Genomic DNA, 27,551 nt, shown 5'->3' on the forward strand with positions numbered 1-27,551 from the left:
ATTTTCTGGGAATCCCTGGTAAGTTATTTTCAATGATAAAAGATAAAAATATAAAAACAAAAATATAAAAAATCTTTACACATTATTGCACACAGACGATATCAAATAATAACTGATTAAATAAATTCATTCATTTATTTTCATTCATTTATTTTCAATCATTTGTATTTATATTTACTCATTTAGCAATAAATATCTTACATTTATTATCTAAATATTATACTCCCCTTACTTTTTATTGTAAGTTTAAAAAGAGCGATAGTAACGCGTGCTTGATGAAGACTTCAATGCTTGGCGAACGCTGTATCATATATATGTTACAAATAATTAATTCTATAATAAAATTTTTAGTACAATATATTTATTGTATCAAGTGCAAACTTTTGTTTTTATATTTTGTATCAAATATTTCAGACATCTGTTTTTTTTTCGACCTTAGATACAATTAGAACGAAACACATACAAGTTAATTTTCTCTTAAAAGACTATTATTTGTTGCAAGTTTCTAATTTTAAACATGTAAATGTCATGACAATTAAATATTAACTTAGTCATTCACGAGATATATTCAACTGTCAAGAAACATATTTTTTATGTAATTCAAGCTTAGAGTGTGCTAAATCATTCTACTGACGGACACGACTATTAATAACTATTGGAATTTAATTTGTATCTTATATGAGGAATAAAAAGTTAATTTGCATAAATCTTTAGGATAATGTTAGTATCATTTGATTCACGTGCAAATTAATGTGCAGAATTCTATATATAGTATATAAGTGTACTTCTTGATTTCTTAATCATAAAATCATAAAATTATTAATTTATGCGATATGTATTCTTAATTTGTTTTCAACTCTTATCAACCTTGCACATTTTATATGATCGGTCTTGTAATAAATTATAGTCTATTTTGAAATTATTGCTACAATGAAGCACTATTGCAGCTGTTTCTAAAATATTCCAAATGAAGAAAAATAGAAATATTATTCTGAATAAGTTAATCTCAAGTAATCAAGATTTAATTTAGATTGTCAATTAATTATTAAATATTAAAATATTTTTAGTATTATAAATTTAGTATTTTTTATCTTTATGTCTTTTGTTTTTATTTTTATAATGCATTATAATTTCCGCTATTAATTCTGATTTCTAATAAAATAAAAATCAAAATATTTATTGATATATCATTATCTTAATTTTTGTTTAAATTGAACATATTAATTACAGTAAATCTGCTCTTTGTTGTGTTTGTTTGTTATGTCCTCATTATATATAATTAATTTTTATAAAAAGAAAACGTTTGTTGCTCTTTGTTGTGTTTGTTTGTTATGTCCTCATTATATATAATTAATTTTTATAAAAAGAAAACGTTTGTTCTTTTAATTTAAGAAGTAAAGAGCTTAAACAAGTGTATGCGAATTGTACCAATAACGGTGATTCGACGGTGATCATTAAAAAGGGGGATAAAAGCAAGATATCTTCGGCGAAGCTATAAGCAATTCTGTTCCGGATCTCCTCGAAGATGCAAATTATTATAATTAATTCCAGTCAAGAAACAACAAAACAAGTAGAAAAAATATGGAGATTGGTGTAATCAGGTAGCTATAAAATTTAATTGAACGACATAATGCGTCTTAGTAGCGCAGTTAAAAAATATATGTAAGGGCGACCCATCGTTCAACTTTAACCGGATATAATGAAAGAGTTCGTCGCCGAAGCAGGGTACTCATTACTTGACGATCAATGCTTTAAGAAGAACATTACGGAGATTTCGATGAGACACTACAAGTGTTTTTCTCACTTTTCACCTTGGCGGTCGCATATATGAATGGACATGTCGCATTTAACCGAGATAAATTATTTTACCGTTAAACACGCACTCCTTTTTATATTTCTTCCATCAGCCGATGTTCTGTCAGTTTGTCGAAAACTCGTTGTAATTAAAACATAACTAAAACATACTCTTTGTCATGTCTTTTTTTATATAAACTGCTCTCTCTAAAAATAATATTCAAGAAAAATCTTTGAGAGTTCTTCCTGGAAGGTGGCTATTCTATACATCAAGACTCGAAGTACGTTTCGCGAAGGTTTTTTTGCAATTCTAAAATCTACCTCACCAAGAGCAAGCACGTGACTCGATACAGGAACGACTCGACGATTCGAGTCCGATGGCCGCGCCTATCCGAAATCTCCGGATTTCTCTCGCGAGTGGAAGATGTATGCGAAATGCAAAAAGATAGGCGTTTAGAATGCGTGACGTGGTGCATCTTGGATTGCGCGCAGCGGGATTTGAATCTTTTTAAGGCCCTATTTGGATTTCAAATGCCGCAGACGTAGCCTGGGTAGACGCAGCTATCTCGCCTTTACTGGACCCGATCTCTTTATCTCTCTACCCCTTTTCCCCTTTCCCTTTTCTCCTTCCTTTTCCTCACCATCATATTTCGCTATCGATGAGACAAACGTAGACCCGTTCCTATATATACTTGCTCCTGCGTGCCCTCGATTTCGGTTGAGCATAAAAAGATTTGATCGATCGATCGCGCGCGGTCAAGACCGTGCACAAATTGCACGCGCTCGCACATTGTGTGCAGCCGAAGGCGAATTTGAAAGTTTTATACGGTAGGACGAAGTAAGCGTGTTCATCGATATCTCTCGCGCGTGGCTTAAAAAGGAACAAAAAAGATTTCACAGCCGAACGGATGCGATCGCTTCTCGTTTAACGGCGTGATACGAACGATGCATAAAACATTTTCATGCGGCCAGCGACCGACATGGAACGCACTTTCGAATTTTTTTTTTCACTTTCGTATATTATTTTTTTTTTATCGACGTTTGTTACTCATGACAGTTTAAAATCGATGCTGGGATAATAATAATAGTAGCTTGTGACAGCAAGTATATAAAATAAATTTTAAAAAATCAGTATGAAAAATTAAACAAATATCGAACTGTATAAATAATTATATGAATAAAATAACAATTAAAAATGTTACAATCATGTGTGTGTACTAAAGTGTTAAAACGGAGCCCCCTCTCTCCCCAGGTCGATACGAGTCACCCCTTTTTCGAAGGATACCTTGACTATTTTCTGTATACTAATCGGGGAACGCGCTACATGATCCCGATATCCCTCATCGTGTCGATTCAACTCGTTGACATAAGGGATGAAGGGGAGAAAGAGAGAGAGAGAGAAAGAGAAAAAATATTTCAACGCACGAGTCGCACGATCGACGGTCGATGTCCATGTGAATCCTTTCGATGATCGTAACTATCTTTGACGGACCATCGCGTTGTCGGCCGACGATTTGTAAATCGGCGCGTAGGGAAGAACGAAGTTAAGCTTCGCGTGCTGAGCTAACGTACTTCGCGAGGGAATCGCGGTGGCGTGCGCGGCCAGAGGGGACGAAGAAGAGGCTCGTACATGAGGAACGGTGGGATATGGTGGGTCGCGCTGGGTGCGACGGTCGAGAGCGCGGGCTTATAAGAGGGCAATAGAGAGGGGGCAGAGGGGGGCATTCGCAGCGGCGAGGACGGCGACGGCGACAGCGGTAGCGGCAGCGGTGACGGAAAGGGTTGGGAGCGGCGGGGAATAGCGAGGAGGAGGGATAGGGAGGAAGTGGGCGTTGAATACGTAGAAACGCGAGTGCGTTACACGGAGAAGGACGAGAAAGAGAGACGTTCGCGCGAAGGAGGGAGATGGCAAAGTAGCGGTAGAGAATAGAGAGAGAGAGAGAGAGAGAGAGGGAGGGGGAAGAAGAAAGAAGAAGTAGAGAGGATAAGGCCTCCACCTCGGACATATATGCGGTGAGAATTCGCGCCTCCTGTCTCAGTGCTTGACAGGCCGGCAAGCTCTTAGGATCCATCGGGTTCTACTAGTCCGTCACATCGCTGCCCCTCGCACACGATCCACCTTCTTTTCGGAATCCCAGCTGGATATATATCGGTGGTTGATGCTCGCAAATCCGAGGGTGATGCTGATTAGCGCGAGGGACTGACACTCGCAACAGTAGTATACCCGGTGGTGCCGGCCGGAGTACCGGAAGTGTAACATCGCGGACAGGAAGGGGAACACGAATAGTACGAACGAGGGACGTAGGATTGATTCCATCGTCGAAGGTTGAGGTAATCAAGTCGGATTTCGCGCCATGACGTCTAAAGCCGATGACAGCCAACTGACAGAAAACAGTATCTGTCACTGAATAGCCACGCGGCAAAGCGTGTCTTAGACCGACAGCAGGCTGATGCTGGGGTTGAAGGTCACGAAGATGCACCGGACCGTATGATCTCCAGACATATTTAGGACACTTTATACAAAATCTCGACGAATACTCTAAAGTGCCTTGTGAATTTCTTTCTCTCTTTCTCTCTCTCTTTTTTTCTCTCTCGTAGTGATTGATGTGCGTAAGAACAGTTTTGGTGAACACCATAAAAAGTGGAGCAAACCGCTCGAAAAATACCTAGCAATATTTTTTTGATTTGATCACACTTTCTGTATAAAGCCGAAAAGATTTGTTTCATTGTCAAAACTTTATGAGATTTCACGGAGATAATAGCTTCACGACGTAAGAAAGAAGAAAGCGAAACTGGATCGTGCGGATCGCGATCGTGATCGAGGCCGGTTGCCTTCTTGCGGCGGAGCATCGTCTTCAGGGCACGGTGACGATCTCCACGACAAGGGGACCAGAAAGTTTCTACAAGAGGAGAACGTATGGTTGCGCAAGTTCAGAAAGAAGCGCTGCGACGAGAAAAGAGACTTCTTTTCGCGAAGAAAGCCAGAGGTGCACAGGAAAAAGTACAAGCAAGTAGAGAAGTTCTGTAAGAATCGAAGATCAACAATTTCCGAAAAGAGAAGACGAAGCTAAAAAATCTAAGATTCGTCTTGGAGAGAAGACAAGACAAATTAGAGGAGAACGAGTGACGATGCTATCGATCATCTGATCATTTCTGCCGCGACGAAGGCCGATCGTAGTTGATCCAACCAAGGGCGATCTTGAACAAGATGGTCACGAGGGCACTCCTATTACTCTCGCTGGTCCTCCTCGGTGCCTTCGACGCCCCCGGCATCGAGAGAACCCATGTCCGACACTTGGCGATGGCCGGTAACTCTTGCAGCGCCTGCCGGATGCACGAGGAGATCCGCGCGCTCAGTTTGGAGGCTATCAAGGAACAGATCCTGAACAAGCTCGGCTTGAAACAGGCGCCCAACATGACGGGTCGGGCGCTGCCAAGGATCCCACCGATCTCAAAGCTGATGGACATGTACGGGATGCAGGCCGATCAGCCGCAACCACTCGAGCCTGGTATCACGCACCACGAAGAAGTTGACGAGTACACCGCCAAAACGGAGAGTGTCTTTGCCTTGGCACAACCGCGTAAGCTTTTTCATTTTTTTTTTTTTACATTCTTTGATGAATACAAAATATTCTGGAATTTTCCGAGGCAAAGGAATGCATAATAAATAATATAAGAAGATAAAATTGATATATATATATAATTATTTTATTTTATTTTATTTTATATTTTTTATATTTGTTAGAAGATATACAATTCTAAGACAGGAGTTGGGAATTAGTAAAGATCGTTAATTTTAAAAACGTATTTAGTATTAATAAATTTACTCGTCTTGTCGCGGCGACAGCATGGAATTGACTGATTCTTATTGCTAGTCACGTTCTTCCTTCACCTAATGCTTGTTATATATTGTTGAATATTTTTTTGTTATTTCGCTTTGTTCTTACATAATCTTTTATTTTACGATATAATTTCTGATTTAATTCTGAACATTCTATGTGACATTTAATTATTATTTTAAAATCATATTTTTTTAAATATTATTCATATTTTTTATTTATATGTAATTTTTAAATATTTTCTTTTTATTTTGAAATTTATTTTTATTTATTTCCATGAAAAAAATATTAATACGAAGAATTTGATTCTCTATATGATTTACTTTTTTTTCAAGTCCGATAAAAAATTTCAAGATTGTTATCTAGATATTGTGTCATTAATATATTAGTTTTACATGTAAAAATACTAGTTTAATTATAATTTTAATTTTTATTATATACATCATAAATTATAAATTTAAAAACAAATTAATGGTAAAATCAAATTTTGAAATTTATAAAAAATATTACGTTCTACATAGTCAATTAATATACATAAGATATAAGGTATACAACATTAAAAATCTTTTGCAATGAATTATTAAATACAATGTAAGTCGAGTTGCGATCATTTTTCTGCAAGATACTCAGTTTTGATATACGGTTGCAAAAACTCGTTGCATAACTTGGTAAAAGGTAGTGTTATTCATGGCGCCAGACTACGATAAGATCATTAGCCATAGTTTGCTCAAATTTAATTACCGCGAGTGAATATAATATTTCATATACGACACCGATCATGTTCTCCTTGTCAACTTAGAGTAAATTAACTTCAGTGATTTTCTCGGCGATCCCTCCGGCATATATACTATATTGTACATGCACAGAATTGCATCGTATCATCGCTGTTGATAAGCATCATGTAACTCTCTCTCTCTCTCTCTCTCTCTCTCTCTCTCTATATATATATATATATATATATATATATATATATATATATATATCTTTGTATGTAAACCAAAGTAATAATTATATAACTGGCTCTTACACATATCAGATATATGCATATTGCTTTATGATTTATGCGACAATTCGCATACATGCTGCAAGCAACTCTTCAGAACAAAAGAAACTGTGAAACTTGAAAAATTTTGTAAAATTAAATATTCAATCTTTAAAATCACAGATTTTTTTTTTTTTCAAATATTTGTATTTTCTCTTTGATATACTTTTTTTTATTTTTTGTTATAATATTATTTAATTTTGCGATAAAAAGCATAGAAAGTAATATAATTTTGTAACAAATTTTGATCTTGAATAAAGATTTTTAAGTTCCTTATTTTGATATCGTTTCACAGAACAATTGAAATAAATAGCATTCGAGATAAGTGTTTAATATTTCTAAAATTTATTTGATTAATTTTAAATATTAGAACTTAGAAATATATATTTTTTTTATTATTTTATTTATAGAATTTCTATGACCGGATAATTTGCTTTCTAAAACTGGTATACATCAATTTAGTATTTAGTCTTATTATTAATATATCGCGTTATTTTAAATGTTTTATATATTAATGCATCTAGCAATAAATCGTTAATGCTGAGCAAAATTGAATTTTTTAATTATTGATAGTGTGATTTTATGCTTTCTTCGATTTTTGATGCATCTTCTAACAACTTTAATTTAAAATTTGATCTCACTTTGTCGCTATTTGCAAGGCGATAATAGACCTTATCGAGACTCCGACCTCTCTCTCTTAATCCCTATATATATATATATATATATATATATATATATATATATATATATATATAATACCTTACACTAGGTGTCTCCAACTTTTTGAATCTTTTGGCAATTTTTCTCGGTTTTTTGTTCAATTTCTTTATAAGAATTGAATTGGAAACTATCATAAATTTTTAATATACGATAATAAATATTTGATTTATATTTTATTTATGATTTTTAATTAATTCTGATATATCTTTTGCAATAATATAAATTTTGTTTATCACAATTTTAATAAAAAAATTAGAAAGCTTAAATAATTTAAAGAATGTATCTGCAAAATGTATCGTATTAAAAAGAATTGGAAATATTAAAATTCATAAGCCTCACTCTCGACGACTAATAAAAGCTTTAGAACATTGCGTGTTTTCGGGGACACCCCGTATGCATTCCGTATATAATATACACTTGTTAAGGAGTAGAAGGAGCTCCAAACGCGGTCCGTCGCCGCACGAGTCCCTCGGGCGAAAGTGCCTTCGAGCCACTTGCCGCTAAACACGTAATAATGGCGGTAGGACCGCAACCCGCTATTAGGGCCTCCTTGTGTCCGCAAAAAAAAATAAAATAAATAAATAAATAAATAAATAAAGAAACAAAATAAGATCAACGACCTGCTTAGAAGCTCGGTGAGAAGCCGATCAGTTCTTGGTTACGGGGCTTGATGCAAAATTTGAATTTTATTAGCGTAATTTTTGTGCGCATCTATATCGATGACGGCGAGTTTGACAGAGTTTACCGGCGAATTAACTATCATATTGTGGACGATTATCGCGTATCGCGTGATTACGGACACTTTGGCATTCGAATATAAGCGTTGCCACTTATGATTATCGCGCCATTATTATAGCTTTATTTTCCAGTACTGCAATCGGAATAGATGAGACTGTCCAAGATCGAGGTTTTTGCAACACTTTTGCATATTGCATATTGCCGTTTCATTAAATAGATGACTAATTACGATTGCTTGTGCACTGTTGCTTCTATAACTATGTTATTATCTCAGTTTATATTGAATAAATTATAGAGAGACGAATACGCTGGAAAATTTATTATTAATTAAGCAGGAGTGCCGTATCATTAAAATAAAAATAATTGTTGTTAAGAAATTATTATATTATTTTTTTATTTTATAATATTATTAATAATTTATTAAAATAATTGATGAAACATCTCATACATTATATGTAACTGATGTATCGATTACAATCTCTTGTTTATAAATCACATTTATTTATAAAGAATTTGGATTACATATTTATAATTAACATGGCAATCTACTCTTACTAAGTTGCCGTATTTTCCGCCGCATGTTAAAGTGTGTCAATCAATGTCATTTGCTTTCTAAACTGATCTTGCCATTGCAACGATTGAAAATAAGCTCGCATATATTTAGCATTATGCAGATAACGTGTGTGACGAAGCGCGAACGACAGGGTTCGAAATTACGCCACTGTCTGGTATTATCGGCGAGATTAATAACCGGAACGAAAAAAAAAAAAAATGTATATTAAACTGGATAACATGATGCTTTTTACGTACGGTACACAAGTACCGTGCGTAAAATGCGTATACTGTACCAACAACAATTAAATTTCAATATCGGCCACTGTCGAACTTGAATAGAAAATAGCATCGAAAGAGTGCTAAAAAAAGAATGACTGACCGATATCATATACGCGATGGGTTATCACCGACGACCTCTTGTCTCTTCTGTTCGAGTATCTCGGTCCCGCTGCAGGGAACGATCTTTGAAAATTTGTTCGTGCGAATTTCCTTCCTTCGCTAGTCTCGCCGAGTCTTTTTTAGCCATCTCCGTTTACTTTGTGATTCTATTAATCGGCGTAATTCTATTAATCTTGTTTTGAAATGACGATATAGTCTGTCTAGTCTTCTTATGTTTTGTTTTCTACATTTTTTTATTCACAAAATACATTCACAAGTATATTCTATATTTTTTGTTATATGTAAATGCGCTGATTAGTTGACAGTTTTATTGATTAATTATCCGACAAGTTTAAGTTATAAAATTATAAAGATTATTTTTTATTTTGATTATTTTGTATTTATACTATTATACCGATGTCTAAACAACTGACGAGATCGAGAGTCAATATTCTTATAAGATTTATCGCTATCTGCATCTAATTTTTGTATCTAATTATATATCATTATTTTCATACATTGCAAAAAATCGCTTGTATATTTGCGCGCATATAAATTATTTTATTTATGTTATTTTAATCTTCAATTTTCATATCTTTATTTCTTCTTGTTTTCAATGCATTTGCATATCGTTTATTATTTATGTGTATCGTATTCGCTGCACTTTCTCTCGTCTATCGCTGTTTTATTCAACTTTCGTCGTAATCTTTTCCTTCTTTTATCTTTTATTTTTTCTTTTTTTTTAATAATTATTTACTCTATGCTTGATGTTTGACGTGATTTCTTTTTCTTCCAAAAACGCGAACACTTTTTTTATATTAATTTTTTTTTCTTATCGTTCCTTTCGCCATTCCTTTTTTTTTGTGGGGGGGAGGGATCAATTCTTTCTCTATTTCGGTTTTCTATAATTTTCACGTGTATCATTCTTTCTGCATTTTGATATTTTGATATCTTCTTCAGTGAAACAACCGGCTATTTTTTGCCTGACGTTCACAAAAAAATCAAATGATCTTGAATGCTTCTTGTTGCAACTCGATAAGATTATAGGTACACATACATACATACACACATATATGTGCACGAATGTATGTCGTGCAATACATAATGTATCGATAGATGTTCGTTTATCGATGACCAGCGCAAGTCAGCACTTTAGGGCAATTTGAGAAGTCATAATAATTAAAGAGAAGTGTTTCCTCATGCAAGAGAGAGAGAGAGAGAGAGAGAGAGAGAGAGAGAGACAGTGCTTTTATTATACACTTCTTTAAAATCTGAATCAATATATATATTTTAATTAAACGACAGAAAATTTAAATTTTCAAAAAAAAAATTTATATAAAAAACGTTGTAAGTTATGAAATTTTGTATGCAATTTTCTCTGGAATCTATATATACACAATTTAATATTAAAACTTTATACAGCAAACCACTGAAGAATTTGTTATGATAAAAATTGAGCTGTCTCTTTGTGGTCACCGTAATCCTGATGACATTGACGAAAATTATTCCTGTAGGAAATATTACCGCTCATGATAGTCGCTGCAGACGTGGTTGATTAACTGACTTTTGAATGTTTTTCTCGCATATATCGCCGACGCGTATTAAAACGATACGATAGGAGACCAATTAAATGCATAAAAAAATTTAATGTGACTATATCGTCCTGTGTAGATGAAATTAATAGATTTCGTCATCATAATTAGCAGCAACAGATTTTTTTTCCGGAACTTTTATTAAAAATCATCATCACATAATATTGATTATCTAAATTGAAATGATAATTTCGTATATTTTTCTGCAAACACACCGCAAATATTTCGGATAATGTTCAACATATTATCGTCCTGTTGTTACAATTTAAAAACTTCAATTAATATAAGCTGCAGTAATTCGCGTATGTACTAATCTTAGATTAAACATATATAATAATTACTAATTTATTCTACAAAAAAAAATTAAAATTATTTTTTTAAATATATTGTTGATAACAAATTCTCTTAATATTCCAATAAAAAATATTTGTGAAAAATAGGAAAAAAAATGAAATATATATATATATATATATATATATATATATATATATATATATATATATATAGACTCTCTTTATAAATTTGAAATATAAAAACTGTTTCGATCCTGTGATGTTCTCTTTAGAATTAAGTATGATAATAAAATATAGGCTTTTGTGTTTCTTTTCCTTTTCCTTCCCTCTTCTCTTTCTCTTTCTCTCTCAAATACTAGACACGATTGACTCGCGAATGCATATGTGTGTAAACGACAAACCGGCCTCCAATGAAGGTCATGGCTGGTGCACAGCCTAGGTCAGGCCCATCTCCCATTATCGCGTTAAAGCTGTCTGTATATGTATATGACTGGCGGCTGTTAAGACTACATTAAGTTGAGACAGAGCCTAGTCCATGACGTAGCGCCCCGGAGCTACTCTCTAGGACAGCAATTTATTCTAGTCAGCTGGAGCAATGATTGTTCAAAGTGGTCGGCACGACTTGAAACTCAAAAAAGGCAATATGTAATGGAAGCTAATTATAAAAAAAAAGATTATATAGAATAAAATGTTGTCTAAATATTTGTATAAATGTTTAACGATATAATTATTGTCCAATTATTTAATTTGTTTATTCGTTAAAATTTCGTTATTGAATTATGTAAGGAAATTTCTGTTCCATGTTTTACGTAAGTTGTTTACATAAACGTAATTTAATACTTTTTTAATATTTATTATCAATGTATTACGATCCTGAAAACCGATTTATTACAAAGGAAAAAATAGAAATGTAATAAAAATTAATTTGCCTTATTGTAACATCGTTCGTAAATTTTTCTTCTATTTTTAATTTTGGGGAGCAAAACGTTTCATGACATTTATCTATAAAAGCTAATTTTATGTAATCGCGTATCATTTAATTATAAAAATGTATATAATATATAAGATAATACATATCTCTTTACTGTACATTTATATTTATGCGTCTGGATTGTTTGAATAATTCTCCACGTGGACTTAAAATCAAGTTTGCGATTTTTATTGTAATTATCAATCAGCGATATACATAGCACGATATATATATATATATATATATATATATATATATATATATATATATACGCTTTTATAAACTCGCCGGGCTTATAATCATCATTGTATTTTCTATTCTTATTTTTATTTGAACATATAAGGAGAAGCTCGCATTTCGATAATTAATCGAGGACATGACCATTGCCATAATTAAAAATGATTAAAAACATTGTAAACGCGCGCGTGCGACCTTTAAAAATATATATATATATTTTTTTTTGATGTTTTTACAATACATATCCACTATCGCAGAAAATTTCCACGAATTATGTTAATATTGTTAATGTTATATCGATAACGCAATCTTTCAATGCATGATTACACACACACACACACGCACACACAAACTTCTTTTTGCATTAAAATAAACTGAAAATAGACATTTTCTAACAAAATAAATTTCTAGATTAATTCTTTTATAATTTATCTATTAAATTTACATATATTTTTAAAAACTTAACACAATCCAAAAGAAAAATATGATCTTGTAATTCTGTAATATTTTATCTACTGTAAAGATTTGATATTTATATAAAAAATTATGTAAAAAATTATGTACTTATTTATAGCTTTTTTCTTAAATTAAAAATTAACTTTACACATACCATGATATTATTCTAAAAGACATACAAAAACAAATGCAAAATTTATTAAAACTCTAGAATAAGTAAAAGTTACAATGCATTATCTTAATATCGATAATTAATATAATAATGAGCTAAATTTGCTTTACTATTTACATATTTAGCTATCTTTTTATTATCCCTATTCTATGTTATTCTTAAATCAGCTTATCTCGACAAAATTAGCTAATCTGAAATATATATAGCCGGTAAATAACGATAGTCTAGATATTAACTACAGTCAGCATGCTCGCAGAGACAAGCGTTGTGTGTTTTTAGCGGTTTTCATTCGCTTCGCGGTTTGGCTTCTTTTACTTCGAAATATTGATATAAATAAAGATCGTCTAATATTTTTCAGAACGGAGATCTTCGATAAATTAGAAACCGATAATTTTGATAAGTTTCTATCTTGATAATGTACGAAAATGATCTGTGTTAAAATACAACATTCGAAGTAAGACATGATCTTTTTCTGTCCGCGTGCAAAATTTAATTAAATTCGGAAATGTTATCAAGATTTATGCTTAAATCAAAACAAGCGGCAGAATAAGCATGATTTAAAATGTAATTACACTGTCTTTTATCTTCGTAAAGAAAAATTTAAAGATATGTTAACGTATTTAATATTTAATGAATCTCTACTTCTTCTTAATATTGATATTAAATGTAAATGCTTAAGAAATGATGATTACAAAATTTGCAAACCCGTATCGCGTGTAATTTGAGCTTTTAACTTAATCTTCATCGTGGTACGCAAAGCTTTTTATTGTATCAATCATGAAAAAGTGAATTTTTATGATTAAAAATATTTCTTTAATTAAATATCTGTCAGAAAAGAATACGAACGTATATGTTTGAGAATTAACTTAAGAGAAAATTCTAATTATTTTAACATCAATGGAAATAATCGTGTACGATTTCCTGCCCGTGAGAACTTTTGTTATCCGACAGATTTACTTCGACACGAACAAGAAAAAAGCAATCGGGGTGCAAGTACAGACGTTTCCTTCCACCTTTTCCGCCCCCTAGCGCATTGGCAGATCTCCTCCCTCCACAAGAAGGGGACGCGAGCGCATAAACGCACGCGAGGCGCGTAGGTAGACCCTTTCGAGGGAAAAGAAATAGCTGGAAACAGATCAAGAGCAAAAGAGAGAAGGAGAGAGAGAGAGAACCAGTACGCGTGACCCAAATGCGAATTTTATCGAGTTACGCTGTTATACTGTCGAAGTGCAGTCGCGCGCAATTGCGGGCCGAGCCGCGTCACGCGATGCAGATTATTCGGAGAGAGAGAGACGGCAGTTTTTATGTCCGCTCTCGCCCCCCCGGTGCACCGATCGCCCCCCCGGAAGAGGTAATCCCTCGGAGAATCGTGTTTTATGGGGTGCGTTGCGAGCGAGCGAACGCGTTCGCTCCGCCACCGTAAAGAAAACGATAAGTACTTGTATATAGCGAACGCACCACCTCTCTCTTCTCCCCTTCTTTTCCCCCGCGAGATGAATTGCTTAGAATTATCATCGATCGTGTTGAACGCGAGATTCTCGGTAATTAATTAACGCCCGCGCGAAAACGCGAGCGCGATAAATCTGACATCGCGCGCGAATTTCTGTGTAAACAGAGTAAAACTTTTCAACAAAGGCATTAATCGAGACAATTCGATGCAGATCGAATAAAGTTGCCGAAAAGATAGGCGCAACGACGATCGTAAGTGTAGAGTTTGATCGAATCGATGATTATTTTCGAAAGATTAAAGGAAAATGATTGTTTTTGAAAATTAAATGTTCTCAAATTTTAGCATTCGAGTTTTATACATTAACGTTTTTTTCCCAAGTATCTTAAGAAAGCAAAAATTAATTAGTTATCAACCTGAAATATAATAATTTTAATAAAAAGAAAAGATAATATGAAAAATTTCATTTACATTTAAATATAATGCCACCTTTAAGATTGAATAATCAAGTATGCAATACGTTTCCATGCGATTAAATGTGGATTAATTTCTAGAAATTTGATGGCAAAATTTTGTCGTGCAAGACCGCATGTTACGTCTGTAAGCGAAGCAGCTGATATCGCAATAAACTTGCGGCTTCTATCGAACGTGAATGCGTTCTCCACGCGACAAATCGCGGGAAGGGTCGTTCACCCCCGCGCCCTACGTGGGCTCGCAGGATCATTAGTGCAATTAGGTATTCCCAAGACGAAGTCAGAGGGCATGTTATCGAGCGGCTTTAGGCGCAACGAGACGGCATAGGGGATGGCATGAGACGGGACGGAGATACGACATTGCGTTACAACATTAATTTCGGGGTTCAACGCTCCTGGCGAGCGGGTAGGTGTGCGTAGAGACAGACGTTTTCGTCTAGACACACGCAAAGCTCTCCTCTCGCCAACTGCCCTCGGCTGTTTAGTTTACATTGGATGTGTAAGTTAATATCTCCTTCCCGAAAACCCCTTCCTTTCGATGCGAGCAAGTGATCCTATCATAAGATTAAATTAAAGGGCGACAATGCGCTCGTTGCATACACGTGTTATAAAAATTATATTTAGTATTTTACGATGTGTAATTTTTTTGTGCTTAATATTGTGCTTAATACTTTCTTCGATATTCTTATAGCAAAATAATATCTGCCTCGATTAAGATGTTGATATACTCGCTTCAATGTAACAGTAAATTTATCTTCAATCGAGGATCTTGTGCAATAAAAGATTAAAACCTTGCGAGAGAAAGAAATTTGCGATCATATTTTTCCTCGTCTCGTCTCAAGGCCGAAGCTATGCCACTTTTACATCCTCGTGCGACACTACCTTCCACCGATCCCTTACCGTTTCTTCCCGTTGCTCGTCTACGAAGACGGACTTGAAGGTTGGACAAGGGGAGGCACTGTAACGACCCGCGAGTCACTACTACGCAGGCATCGGGCGGAAAAAAACGGAAAGAAAGACCATCAGGACGCGGGAAAGATGGTGACTTATTTTCGTCCAGACGAGGCTACAGACCGTCTGGCGCGAGAGGTTTCGGGCTATATTTAAAGTCGCGAAAAAAGAAAAGCGCCCTTCGCTCAAAAAAATCGCGAGTCGCGCGAGGATGACATCTTTGCTGCATGTAATTCACTCAAATTTTGATCTTCGGTTTTGACATAGAGAGAATTTTAATTCATTACGTGTTTCTTAGAGAAAAAGTTTTGAGAAAAAAATAAAAGCGAGATAATTGCGATGCAGTAAAATTCGATTATTTGCCGAAACAACGAGATATTCTTAATTAAATCTGTAAATAATTATAACGAATAAGACCGAAGATGCTTAAATGATTTAATTTGATTATACGCCCTTCTTATCTCGCTAATAATTATAATTTCTCTTTTACAATCTCCTCTAATTTTCCTGTATAATATCATGTATGTATACTTTACTCCGTACAGTTAAAGAATAATTTTTATTTATATTTATTTATTTTTAAATTGAAAAACTAATATCCCACATTCATCATCTTTATATCCGTCGTCATCCTCTATTGTATATTCACATTTAAAAATAATAATTTATCTAATAAATTTGAGTGATTGTAAATTTTCGAGAATTACACGTTTGAAATTGCGCGTGACGAAGCGAGACGCGAATTTTCAAACCGATGCGCGTGTCATGCAGACGCAAATAAATCCGCGCCATAAATGTGATAGTTAGTCGGCAGTTGTAGGCAGGGGTGGGCAAGGTAAACGACAAAAAGAAGGATGAGCGCGGGATGAAAACAATAAAGCCAAAGCACTAAGTACATCGTGCTTCAGCGCTTAGGATAAATATAGATTTTAGCGAACGCGCGCGGAGGTCACTCGCATTGCACATGGCAGAACAAACGTAGAAAGACTTTCTGTCGCCGCTCGATATACAGCTCGAAACTTCGACGAGTAAAATCAAAGTACTCGTTCTACTTGCTCTTCTAGTATATATTCTCTAGTATGTTTGTAATCGATTGACGAAAACAGCCTATGATATTAGGGGAATATTTTAGCTGGAATAATCTATTGTCATTTATATACTCATGATATATTAAGGGGGTTAAAACTCGCTAAAATTCTTGAAAAATAAATGATGTTGACATTTTTTTAGATTTTTTTGCAGCGCAGTGATTTAATAAAAATTTTTTATTTTTTTTTTTTTTGCAATATTATTGAATATTTAAATTAAAATGTTCAGCTTAATTTTTTTTTTTTAAGTTATGTGAATATTTGCAGATTTATATTTTCATGCACGGTGTGCATAAATCTGCTTTTTGTTCAAGTATTTAATAATGTTGTATTAATATTGTAAAGAAAAAAAAAAACTTAGTTTTTATCAAATCGTTGCGATGCAAAAAAATCTAGAAAACATATTCATTTTTTGAAGATTCAAACGCTTATGCCTCCTTAACATTTCTCATTCTGATCTCTGCTAATTACAAATTATTGCTCATTTTGCGTCTATCGGAATATCCGCATTACAGTCGCCGAGTTTCGAGTCGCGGAAATGTACGCGCGATCGCACTTTTGCCGATGCGCGTCTTGTCGTAGAATCGCGTAGAATAAGCGGGAAGACGAGACAGGAGAGCCCTGTTGGAACGATGATGAGTGGAAATCATGGAAAACAACGATGATACCGCCGCGGTGTCGTGGCCCTGCCTATAAATAAAGCGAAGAAATAATTGATACGAAACGACCTCCTACCAGCCACGACGCATAATCTCCCCCCTCGTCCCCGCCTGGGCGCATCCCCGAGAGCATGCACTTTTCGCCGCTATCGGCCGCTTCTTCTTCTTTCTCCGGCTACGTCGCTAACGTAAGGGCGGCGACGACGTTTAAAAATATCACGCGACAAATTCGTCGCGCATGTTCTCGTAGACTTTGGATGTAATCGAATGTTCTCGGTGAACAGGCCCATTATTTGTCCCCTTGCTAATTTAATTTTATCGCACACTTTTTCGATCTTAAATATTGCATTAATATTTTTTACGAGTAAATAATAAACACATGTATGAGGGAGTCTTAATGAAAATGATGACGTAAAATGAATTATACTCGAAAACTTTATGAGCCTGATTCTTGCTTTTAAAATTTGCAAACCTTCTGCGAATCTTCTGCAAATTATACGGAAATTAATAAGAAAATTATACGCAAGGCTTGGGGAAACCTTGTCGTAAACTTCTTGCAATAAAATTTTCGATAACGTAATCTAAATCCGAGACGTAGTAATTGGGGAAGACGAATTGTTTGACACTTTATTAAATAAGAAATCATCGTGACCTTGCATATCGCTCTTTCTCTTCGAAAATACTCCGATTATTACTATTTAGCTTTTATTTTTCAACCAAATATAAGTTTGAGATTTTATTAATTTATAATTCACGTCCACTGCGAATGATTGACATGAAATCGGCTGAACGGATTATACCAGTCGTAGATATCAAGCGAGTCAATACGCGAAAGGTTTTCGACTGTCAAACTTTCTCTCGCCGACTTTGAACCGCGTAAAACGCGAAGAGCGCGGCGAGGAGGATACGTCCCGTAATCGTAAAGTTGACGTGATTAATAATAATTAGTTCCCGGAGTAGACGGCGTGACGGATAGACGGTGGCATCATGTAGATGTCTATGGGTAGATGGTAGATGCGAGTCTGCGCGCGCGTCAGACGATCGTTGCCCAAGACGAGACAGCTGACGGGTGACAGTGACAGTGACGGCGACGGCGAATAAAAGCGAGACGAGGGTAGAACGCGGGGGAGGAGAGATGATAATCAAATTATTCGAATGTGCTCGAAAACGCGGAGAGCCACTCGGTGCAAGGTTAATCGCAGCATCCGTGGCGGTTACTCTCATAAAACGTTGACGAAAATAAACCACGTGCGCGCGGGAAGCGTCACGCAATTTCGTCGAATTTTCATGCAAAATTGAGGAAAGTCGAAGCTGCGTGTTTCCAGCTCGTGCAGCTCGTATATCGAATAATAAAAGACGCCGGTGACATTCCATTCGAGGAATGCTTTGCTGTTATAATGGAAATGAATATAAATATTCCATGAAAAGAATCTATTTATGTTCTCTTTCTTTTTGTTTCCTTTTCTTTCTTTTTTCTTATTGCTTTAACAATATTTTTAAATAAATATTATTTATCATATAAATAAAAATGAATATTTATATATGAATACAATAAGAAAATATTTAAATAGAATATAGAGTAATTAATAAATTATATAGAATAACTAATAAAAATTCTTAACAAATAGATATCACATATATTCAAAAATTTCAATTATATTTTAATAATGACGGATGAATTAATTTGAAAGTAAAAGTATATTAATTTACTGAGTGAATAATTAACTGTTATTGATAATTATGTAAATTATCTCTCATTGTTTGCGTGTATATTATAAATATATTGTCTCTGTAAACATATACAAAAATATATAATATTTTTAAAGAGTTGAAAAAATTTTATTTTCTTCGCTACATATACCTTCGATCGATTCTCTCAATATACAATCATCTAAAACCGTTTCTTTTTAAATCTTCCTCGAATTGCATCGTGTCCCCTATCTCGGGAAACGCTGCCCGAGATTCATAAGTTTCACGGAAAATTTCTTACAGCGATCGAGGGAACCAGTCGAATACCAGGACGAGCGCGACCGGCTTAGAAGATGCGCACAAAATTGCGTATCGATACGCGTTGAGAGCACATTGATTGATCGATCGGAAGAAAAACGTCGCTCAGCTCTCGTATAACGGTACGATTTAAGGTGGCTCTACCCTTCGTGGAAGCGGTCGTCTTACCGAGCGATGACCTGAATAGAGTCTCTTACCGGTGTATATAAATCTGCCTGCTGTCGCGCCGCTTCTCTCTTTCTTCTCCTCCTCCTCCCCTCCCCTCCCCCCCCCCATTTTTATTCGCGTTTCCGCCGCTGATCGATCGATCGATCGATCGATCGCTCTCCAGGAGTGAGATCCAAGATCGAGTTTAACATCGGTCATCGGAGTAAATGTCGGACGCACGTGCGTGTCACCGCACGTTCACGCGATGGGCAAGAAACGATGACCGGCTGAGTTCTCTCTTGCTGATTTATTGCCAATCCCTCGATCGCGGGTATTACAATCGCGAGGAAATCCTGCGCGGATATTTGCAAAGTTCTTTTGCGACGCCACGACAGCACGAGGGAAGGAATTTCTAAATTGACGGATCCTCTTATTTTGGAAAATGGGCCACACATCCTACGCAATCCTCCCAAAAGTCGTGCCACAACTCATCTCGATCTTATAAAAGCTTCTCGTAAAATGAGTGAGATAAGCAAAAGAATATCGGAAAGCGAAGGTTTTGCAATCATGAGATAAAATAATATTAACTCGTTTAGTGTCTCGCGATCTATCTTTTTTTATGTAACATCAAATGATTGCGGAAAAAATCACGAAACAGTTGATTTTTTTATAAATTAATTACATCGGTTATTTTCTATGAATTAATGCGAAACGGTGCAAAAAAAATTGCAGGATAAATACCTAGAGCAATATTTTACCTTTGGTAGAATTGGGGCTAATTAAATTATGAAATTCCATCTTATTTTTGTACGTTTTATCTCTTCGAATATTTATAATCGTAGGAAATGTACGACCCGAAAGACATTCCTCCTTGACTGCCTCGTGTCAATGATTGTGCTGATTCGCGAATCAGCTGCATTCTGAAGATGGGTCCGATATCAAAGAGCAAAGAGAACAACACGGATAATCAATTGCGAATAACGTGCTTTTCTTTTTTCCGCAAGTGTATCCCGCTGATAATGTAACATAGGAAATTTCAAATCGTTAACGAAATTATGATTTTCAAGGAAACGAGTTTCCAACGCTGTTAAATTGCTATCATCGGCGATCAAAAAAAGGAAGCATAAAATCTATGTCTTATTCGATCGGTCGGGAAAGTATCGCGATCGGCGAAGGAAGTTTCTCGCAGCAATAAACTTATTTTAAGAAATACGCTCTTTGCCGATCATATGTGTGCACGCTTACGCGTGTGGGATTATTATATGTAATTCATGAGCTTTTTTATTCTTAAAAAGATCATATCGTGCGGGATAAACGATATATTACGTCGCCGTTATGAATCCGATCATAGAAAACGTGTTATCACGCATCAATTAACTCTTGTATTCACGCAATGTGAAAGAGTGTTTTCTAATAACGATGCTTTATCGCCGATGCTTTCGTCTGGTTATCGGTCAATTAGAAATAATTATTAGCACGCGTAACAATCAACGCAATTTCCGTCAATGTAACGAGATGATCGATGCAAATCACCCATCTCGCTTCTTCTGTCTATCTATAAATGTTTTTATGAACTCTTCCTCGCGTTTACTGATCGTGTCATCGTATGATTAATAAAAAGGTAATAAAGCATTTTTGAATCTTAACTATATGCACTTTAATACACTTAGAATAACTCGGATACGATAAATGATTATCGCTTTCATTTTCAATTCCCCGATAACCTCTACAGCAACTTGGGCTGTTGTAATGTAGCTTGTACTATGTAGCGATCTTTGGTGTCAATGTGAAACTTCGCGAACGCAGATATATTTTGACATCTTTATCTTGCTGGAAGTTAAAAAAAAAAAAGAAGTTCTAACGTAGCGCATATCCGATTTGAAACTATTTTCTAACCATCGCAGAAACATGTCAAGATATTCTTGAGTTTTAAATTCGTGAATGTGTATTAAGAAAACAGCCAATCAAATATTTTTTTACGCCTTACTGATTGCGATGCACTTAAATTCGATTGAAAGTTGTATTTATATCCAAAACACATCAGTCCACTGTAAGCATATCTTTGTTTACACGTTAGCGAGAATCAACAAATATCTTCTGTTTTATTTTTGATTCTACCTCTCATTCATGCTATCCAATATTTATGTATGTAGATAGCATAAAGTAGTCATGGAGCGTCATATTACTTTATCGAGTTATGGAATATATTGAGCATTGTAGTATATCGACCGCAGCGAGAATCTTTTTCATTCACAAATAATAAATGATGCAACGCGGGCTCTGACGGATGCTCTACGTTTCAAAAAAAAAAAATAAAAAAAAATCCCAAAAAGATGCATTTACGTACGAACTGTTGAGGGGAAAAAAATGTCACTTTATCACCACTGGCGCATCAACAAGACTATCGACGAGATATTATATCTCCTATTTGGAATTTTCCAACATAATTATTGACGCGAATCATACCCTAATGCATTTATACTACGCAGCATTAAATAATCGTATAATTCTGAGGCTGAGAATTATAATATTTAAAGAAAAAGCGTTAAAAATGAACATTTGTCATATCTGCAATTAGAGATCTTGTGTAATCGGGATTTATATTTTTAATCTAAAAAAGAGAACTTTAAAATATTTTTCCAATCACATGCATAGTTATAAATATTAATAATAATTGCACATATGCATATATATGTACATATATTTTTTTATCTTTTTCAGATCAAAGGTTAAGGCACTCCAAGGGCAGCTTAGACGTGCTATATTTTAAATTCTCCGATAAAGTCGTTCAGCATCGCGTTACCAGAGCGGAATTGTCTCTGTGGATATGGGGTGTGAATCAAGAGGCCGCGGAGCTCGGCGAGTCGATCGATCTGGAAAGCCAGGATGCTGGTCCGGTGACGATCACGTTGCAGAGGATTCTTCGAGGCGCGACCGAGACCGGCGGGCCCTTGCTAGGTCCACCTCTCACCACGAAGCATCCTCGGCCGTTCGGACGACGGGGTGGTTGGATCACGATCGAGCTGAGACGAATGGTTGCCGAGTGGTTCAAACATCCTCGGGATAATCTCGGTGTAGCCTTGAAGATCACCGGACCCGGCGGGGGGAATCATCGCAGGAACTCGGCCCGATTGGTCGAGACCAATCCTGGCGCGGAATACGCGCCGTATCTCGAGGTGCAGATGCAGGAACTCGATTCGCGAAGAAGCTCCAGAATCAAGAGAAACGTGGGACTCAATTGCGACGAGGCCAGCCAGGAGACCAGGTGTTGCCGGTATAAGCTCACAGTGGACTTTGAAAAATTCGGCTGGGACTGGATAATCGCACCCAAGAAGTGAGTGCATGATATATTTCGATTTCCTTTTTTTTTTATCAAGATTTTTTAATCATTAAAATGCCCGTTTGCATCGGTCAATTATAAATTCTATTTTTTTAATGTTATCATTTTTTCGCATTTTTTGATACATACTTTTAATACTACATTTTAAATATATTCACTATTTTATTTATTTATTTATTTATTTATTTTATTATTATTTATTTATTATTTTATATGAATATTAAGCCAAATAATCAATAAAATTTATTTAATGATAAATGCATAGTGAAAATAATTTTACTAGAAGTCTCTTTCGTTCTATCTTTATCTCTTTTATGTATCGGAAATGATAGTACTCTCCTTTATTTAAATTATTAACTCGATATATTTTAAGCCCGTTTAATAGGACATTCTAAAAAACGTATAATATTTCCACGAGAATATACACATATATATTCTGATTCGCGAAAGGATTAATGCGTCGTTAGTTAAGCACGTACTCGTACAGACTTCTCCGATGAAAGAAAATATTTAAGTCAAACTCGGCTTCAATGTAGAAACTGTAACTTTCTTGCTGGCACGTAGAACAATCTTTACATCAACAATGCCGAACTGTTATTACGCACGTTCAATCTAAAAATATCTTTTATGCACTACTTGCGCTCATAAATATACATTTCGAGCTAATTTATTATGACATATGACATTAACGATAATAGTTATTGTAGAATACAAAGCAATGAACGCAAAATTGATTGTATTCACACAATCTCTATATAAGTTTTAATTAAAATATGCACATCGACTAGTTTGACGTACACTTTTTTTAATAAATAAATATATACAGGATGGGCTCAAATGTTCTGGCCAGACTTTGAGATTTTATAGAAAATTTAATTCTGAAAAAGTTTTTAATCATCTCTGTAAATTAAACTTTATACTGTAATACATATATATGCATTACCAATATATTTATTTTCAAGATAAAAAGAAACCTTTTTAAGATGGATTTTATTAAATGATTACTTCAGTTTTTAGTGATTTTGATTAATAATCTCTTTCTTTAAAAGTCAGTAAAAAAAATTAGACTTGAGAATTTAAATCAATTTCTTACCCATAAATGATACGCTGATAGATATTATATTAACAATCGATTCTGCAAATGTTTGTGTCGCAGATACGATGCCAATTATTGCTCGGGTGACTGTCCGATGGCTTTTCTTCCGGCTTATCCCAACACGCACATCGTCAGTTTGGCGGAACCGCCGAACAATACCGGGCCGTGCTGCGCGCCTAGGAAACTGTCCGAGATCACGATGCTGTACTTCGACAACGAGTATCAGATCGTATTCTCGCGATTACCGGGCATGGTAGTCGAGAAGTGCGGCTGCTCATAGTCCATCTACGAGTCGGACGGGAGCGACGTGGACGACGCCGTGGGGAGCCCCGTGCGAGACAACGTCCCGCGATGCTCTCCTTCTGATCAATTCCGATAATCATCGTCGTTGTCCTCATCAATCGTCGCCAATTGTCGTCGCCGCGATTTCTCGGCGATTCCTCATCCGATAGACTGAAAGTGCCTTGTTCGGAGAGTGGTCTCGCGCGATGCGGATCCCTTCGCGAGCGCGAGAGAGCAAAAGAAACGTAAAGTGCGCGGGTGGTGGATTCGCGAGGATCTCTTCGAAGACTGTGCGCTTGGGATGCCAAGGAGGGTCCTCGTGTCGCAAGCGGCGGGTATCCCGACGGTGGTCCATGGCAAGGCGGATAGTTCCTAGAGTCACGGTATTATTTTTAAGACGCCGATACGTTTGCACCTGATCCACGTGTACGACCTCGGGATTATTAGAGTCTCCAAGACACGGATCTCCTATTCCTCGAAGACAGAAGCGAGAGCTTGGGATATTTATAATATTATGGATTTCAAAGCTATTACATTTTTATATTCGTAGAATTCTAACGAGATTTTCTGACAAGCTGTACGAAACCTTGATGTTTTCATTCTCGCGAGACTTTAAATAAATCGCAAAGAATAGAGTTCGCGATCATTTTTCAATATATGGCTAAATTGTGTTCAAAAAAATGTATTCTTGCCTCTTTCATTTCTTTATCGGAAGCAAGATACTATTAATCGAGATCGTCGACGATCGATGGAAACGTGTTGGCCAACAGATCTCGGTGTACAGTAGAATCGTTGTTTTTCTAATGGTTTTCCCTTTCCCCTTCCCCCACCTTCCCTCGTTTTTCTACATATTATATATAAATATTATATATAGTTTTTGTCATTATGATCGTTTTTTTTTAGCAAATTGTGAGAGTGCGTGTGCGAGAGAGCGTGTCGAGAATTATGTAAATAAATTGTAACAGGCAAGAGAGTGTATCGCTTCGCTGAGAGTCCTGGATTCTGAAGGATTCGATAAAGAAGTTACTCGGCGGCTCTGTCCTCCGATTTTTTTTTTAAATGCGAGTACAATTTTAAATAAATTGTAATTACACACGCAAGATCCAGCGTTCGAAATTTTTTTTAAAGTAGCTAATTTCGCATGTTTACGATCGCGAAAATGAATATCGAACGTTTCTTTCTAAATAAATAAATGTTATTCGCGCAACGAACGCGAAATGCGCCGATTTTCTCATAGCTTTCGTCATGATTTATTAAGTATTAGTAGCTGCATTTTAACGCATCGGGAGATGCATTTATTAGAAAGGGATAACGACATTTTTTTTTTTTGGCATGTGTCCCTTCTTGTTTTATGCATTATGTAACGTTGAAAGATTTGCAAAATAAATATAGTTTCGGACAAGATTATTCTAAGGAGCTCTTGACAAGTAGCGTAATCTCAAGTCCGATTAGTTTTCATAGATTCACTAGGATTCGTCCTTGATCCTCGCATAATCCTTAATTATATCATGATGAAGGAAAAGATCGATGTATGGGTGTGTGCTACAATGTGTATAGACATGTCTCCCCGGCGCTTAAACAATTCTAGTTATATGTAGCGATTGAAAGCAGTAAAATTTCGATGAATTTAGGTCTTTGTATTTAATCGAATAAAAACGCGGTGAAGTGACATTTATCCGAACTTGTAGCATCGAGAAGTGAAATTATATTAATTTTAATCTTTGCTATATAGCAATGTTCCAAAAGTTATGCTAAATTTTTTTTTCGCGCTATACGGAGTAACACTTAATTCCACGTTTTTCCCTCGGCTTCGAGTCAAGTGCACTGTAGCTCTCTCTCTCTCTCTACATTTTGTAAAATAGTATACGATACACGATCGAGTTGCGCGCACCGTCCCTGAACTTTATGTGATTTTAAAGGAAAAAAAAAAAAATACATAGACGTACGAGTTTGTAAAAAAAACTCTTTGCGATTTTTATATAAAGCAATCATTAGGATGTAAGAAAAAGCTCCTTGAAAAATCGATTCTTTTGTAACTCATTCTTTCTCTGTCAAGCTGTCCTCTATATTCTCATTCTCTTTTCCTTCTCTCATCACTGTTGTTTTCTATTTCTTTATTATCCATTCTACGTTTGTTTGTCAGTGTACCAATAATTAAAAAATAATGGAATATATATATATATATATATATATATATATATATATATATATAAATATATCTTTCCCAATATATGAACGAGGACGGCAAAAAAATGCATACTTATATGTATAATGTGTACTTCCTAGATAGGTAGCATAGATAGAAAAATATTTATTCCATGAAATAAACGGTTTTTCGATGAGTACGGAATAACATTTTATTTCTCCCTCTTTGCTCCTCATTAAATATAAGCAATTTATTTTAGTCATACAATTTTAGTTATTTAATTTTTATTTATTTAATTTACTGATAAAAGACGAAAAGACAACTTTATAAAAAGAGAAGTATTCAATGTGTGTGTCGGCATAAGATAAGCACTTTACTATTTTTACGCGTTATGCGCTTCAAATTATATTTAAAGTCAGTTACGCGATAAATCTGGCAGTATCTGGTATGCAAAAATATCTTTTGCTGTATCTGCATTTTATTAAATCGTGTTCGACGGTCTCTCTTTCTCCTTAATCAATACGAGATTCATCCGTAGCCGATAAACTTTCGGGGCACAAAACGATTATTGTTCTGCCTGCTAATTAAAATCGGTCATGTTTTCGCCGATTTCTGGTACACCCCTAGGATGAAGAAATATATTTTTCGCAATACACACGCGCAATTAATCATCATATCAAACTGGTTTTCCAAATCACCTAGTGCAAAGTTCCTCAAACTGTATGTGGAATTCATGCATACGTAGCATGTCGCTGCATATTGATAATGCCAAAAATTCGGACTTAATGGTTCACGCCATCTGTGCTATGAACCAGAACGGAATTCTGTAAATACAATTATCGCTTATTTATCATTAGATTGATTAATGATCGACAAGTACATTGCTGTGAGAGTAATATTGTAGAATTTGTCTTACGTATTTTATGTGCTTATCCTGCAGAGCATTATAAAATTTATATACAATTTAATGATAGATGTAATATCTTTTCAGCCTATTGTTAATTATGTTAATATCATGATCAATGTAACTGGTAAATCACGTGCACTTAATTATCTGTCACGTGTACGTAAAAACAAAATAAAATCTCAATACTATAGCCGACAATTTTATGAATATCCGTCAAACTTT

At 35.2% G+C, this 27,551-nt stretch overlaps 1 protein-coding gene across 1 annotated transcript; it reads left to right on the plus strand.

The window, feature by feature from the left end:
• The first annotated feature begins 3,674 nt into the window (after nt 1-3,674).
• On the plus strand, nt 3,675-26,444 carry LOC126857597 (growth/differentiation factor 11). Its single transcript, XM_050607217.1, has 3 exons — nt 3,675-5,375; nt 22,280-22,892; nt 24,055-26,444. Exons 1-3 carry the CDS (start codon nt 5,003-5,005, stop codon nt 24,272-24,274), a joined length of 1,206 nt encoding a protein of 401 aa, XP_050463174.1. The 5' UTR covers nt 3,675-5,002; the 3' UTR covers nt 24,275-26,444.
• Nucleotides 26,445-27,551: the final 1,107 nt, after the last annotated feature.

This window comes from Cataglyphis hispanica, chromosome 22 (genome assembly GCF_021464435.1).
Source record: "Cataglyphis hispanica isolate Lineage 1 chromosome 22, ULB_Chis1_1.0, whole genome shotgun sequence".
In the NCBI taxonomy this organism is placed as follows: domain Eukaryota; kingdom Metazoa; phylum Arthropoda; class Insecta; order Hymenoptera; family Formicidae; genus Cataglyphis; species Cataglyphis hispanica.

Bases quoted from the DNA above. Each gene is read 5' to 3' on its own strand.
- LOC126857597 (XM_050607217.1), top strand. From the start codon at position 5,003: ATGGTCACGAGGGCACTCCTATTACTCTCGCTGGTCCTCCTCGGTGCC. The intron at 5,376-22,279 runs GTAAGCTTTTTC...TATCTTTTTCAG, and splicing joins CTTTGCCTTGGCACAACCGC to ATCAAAGGTTAAGGCACTCC. The intron at 22,893-24,054 runs GTGAGTGCATGA...TTTGTGTCGCAG, and splicing joins TGGATAATCGCACCCAAGAA to ATACGATGCCAATTATTGCT.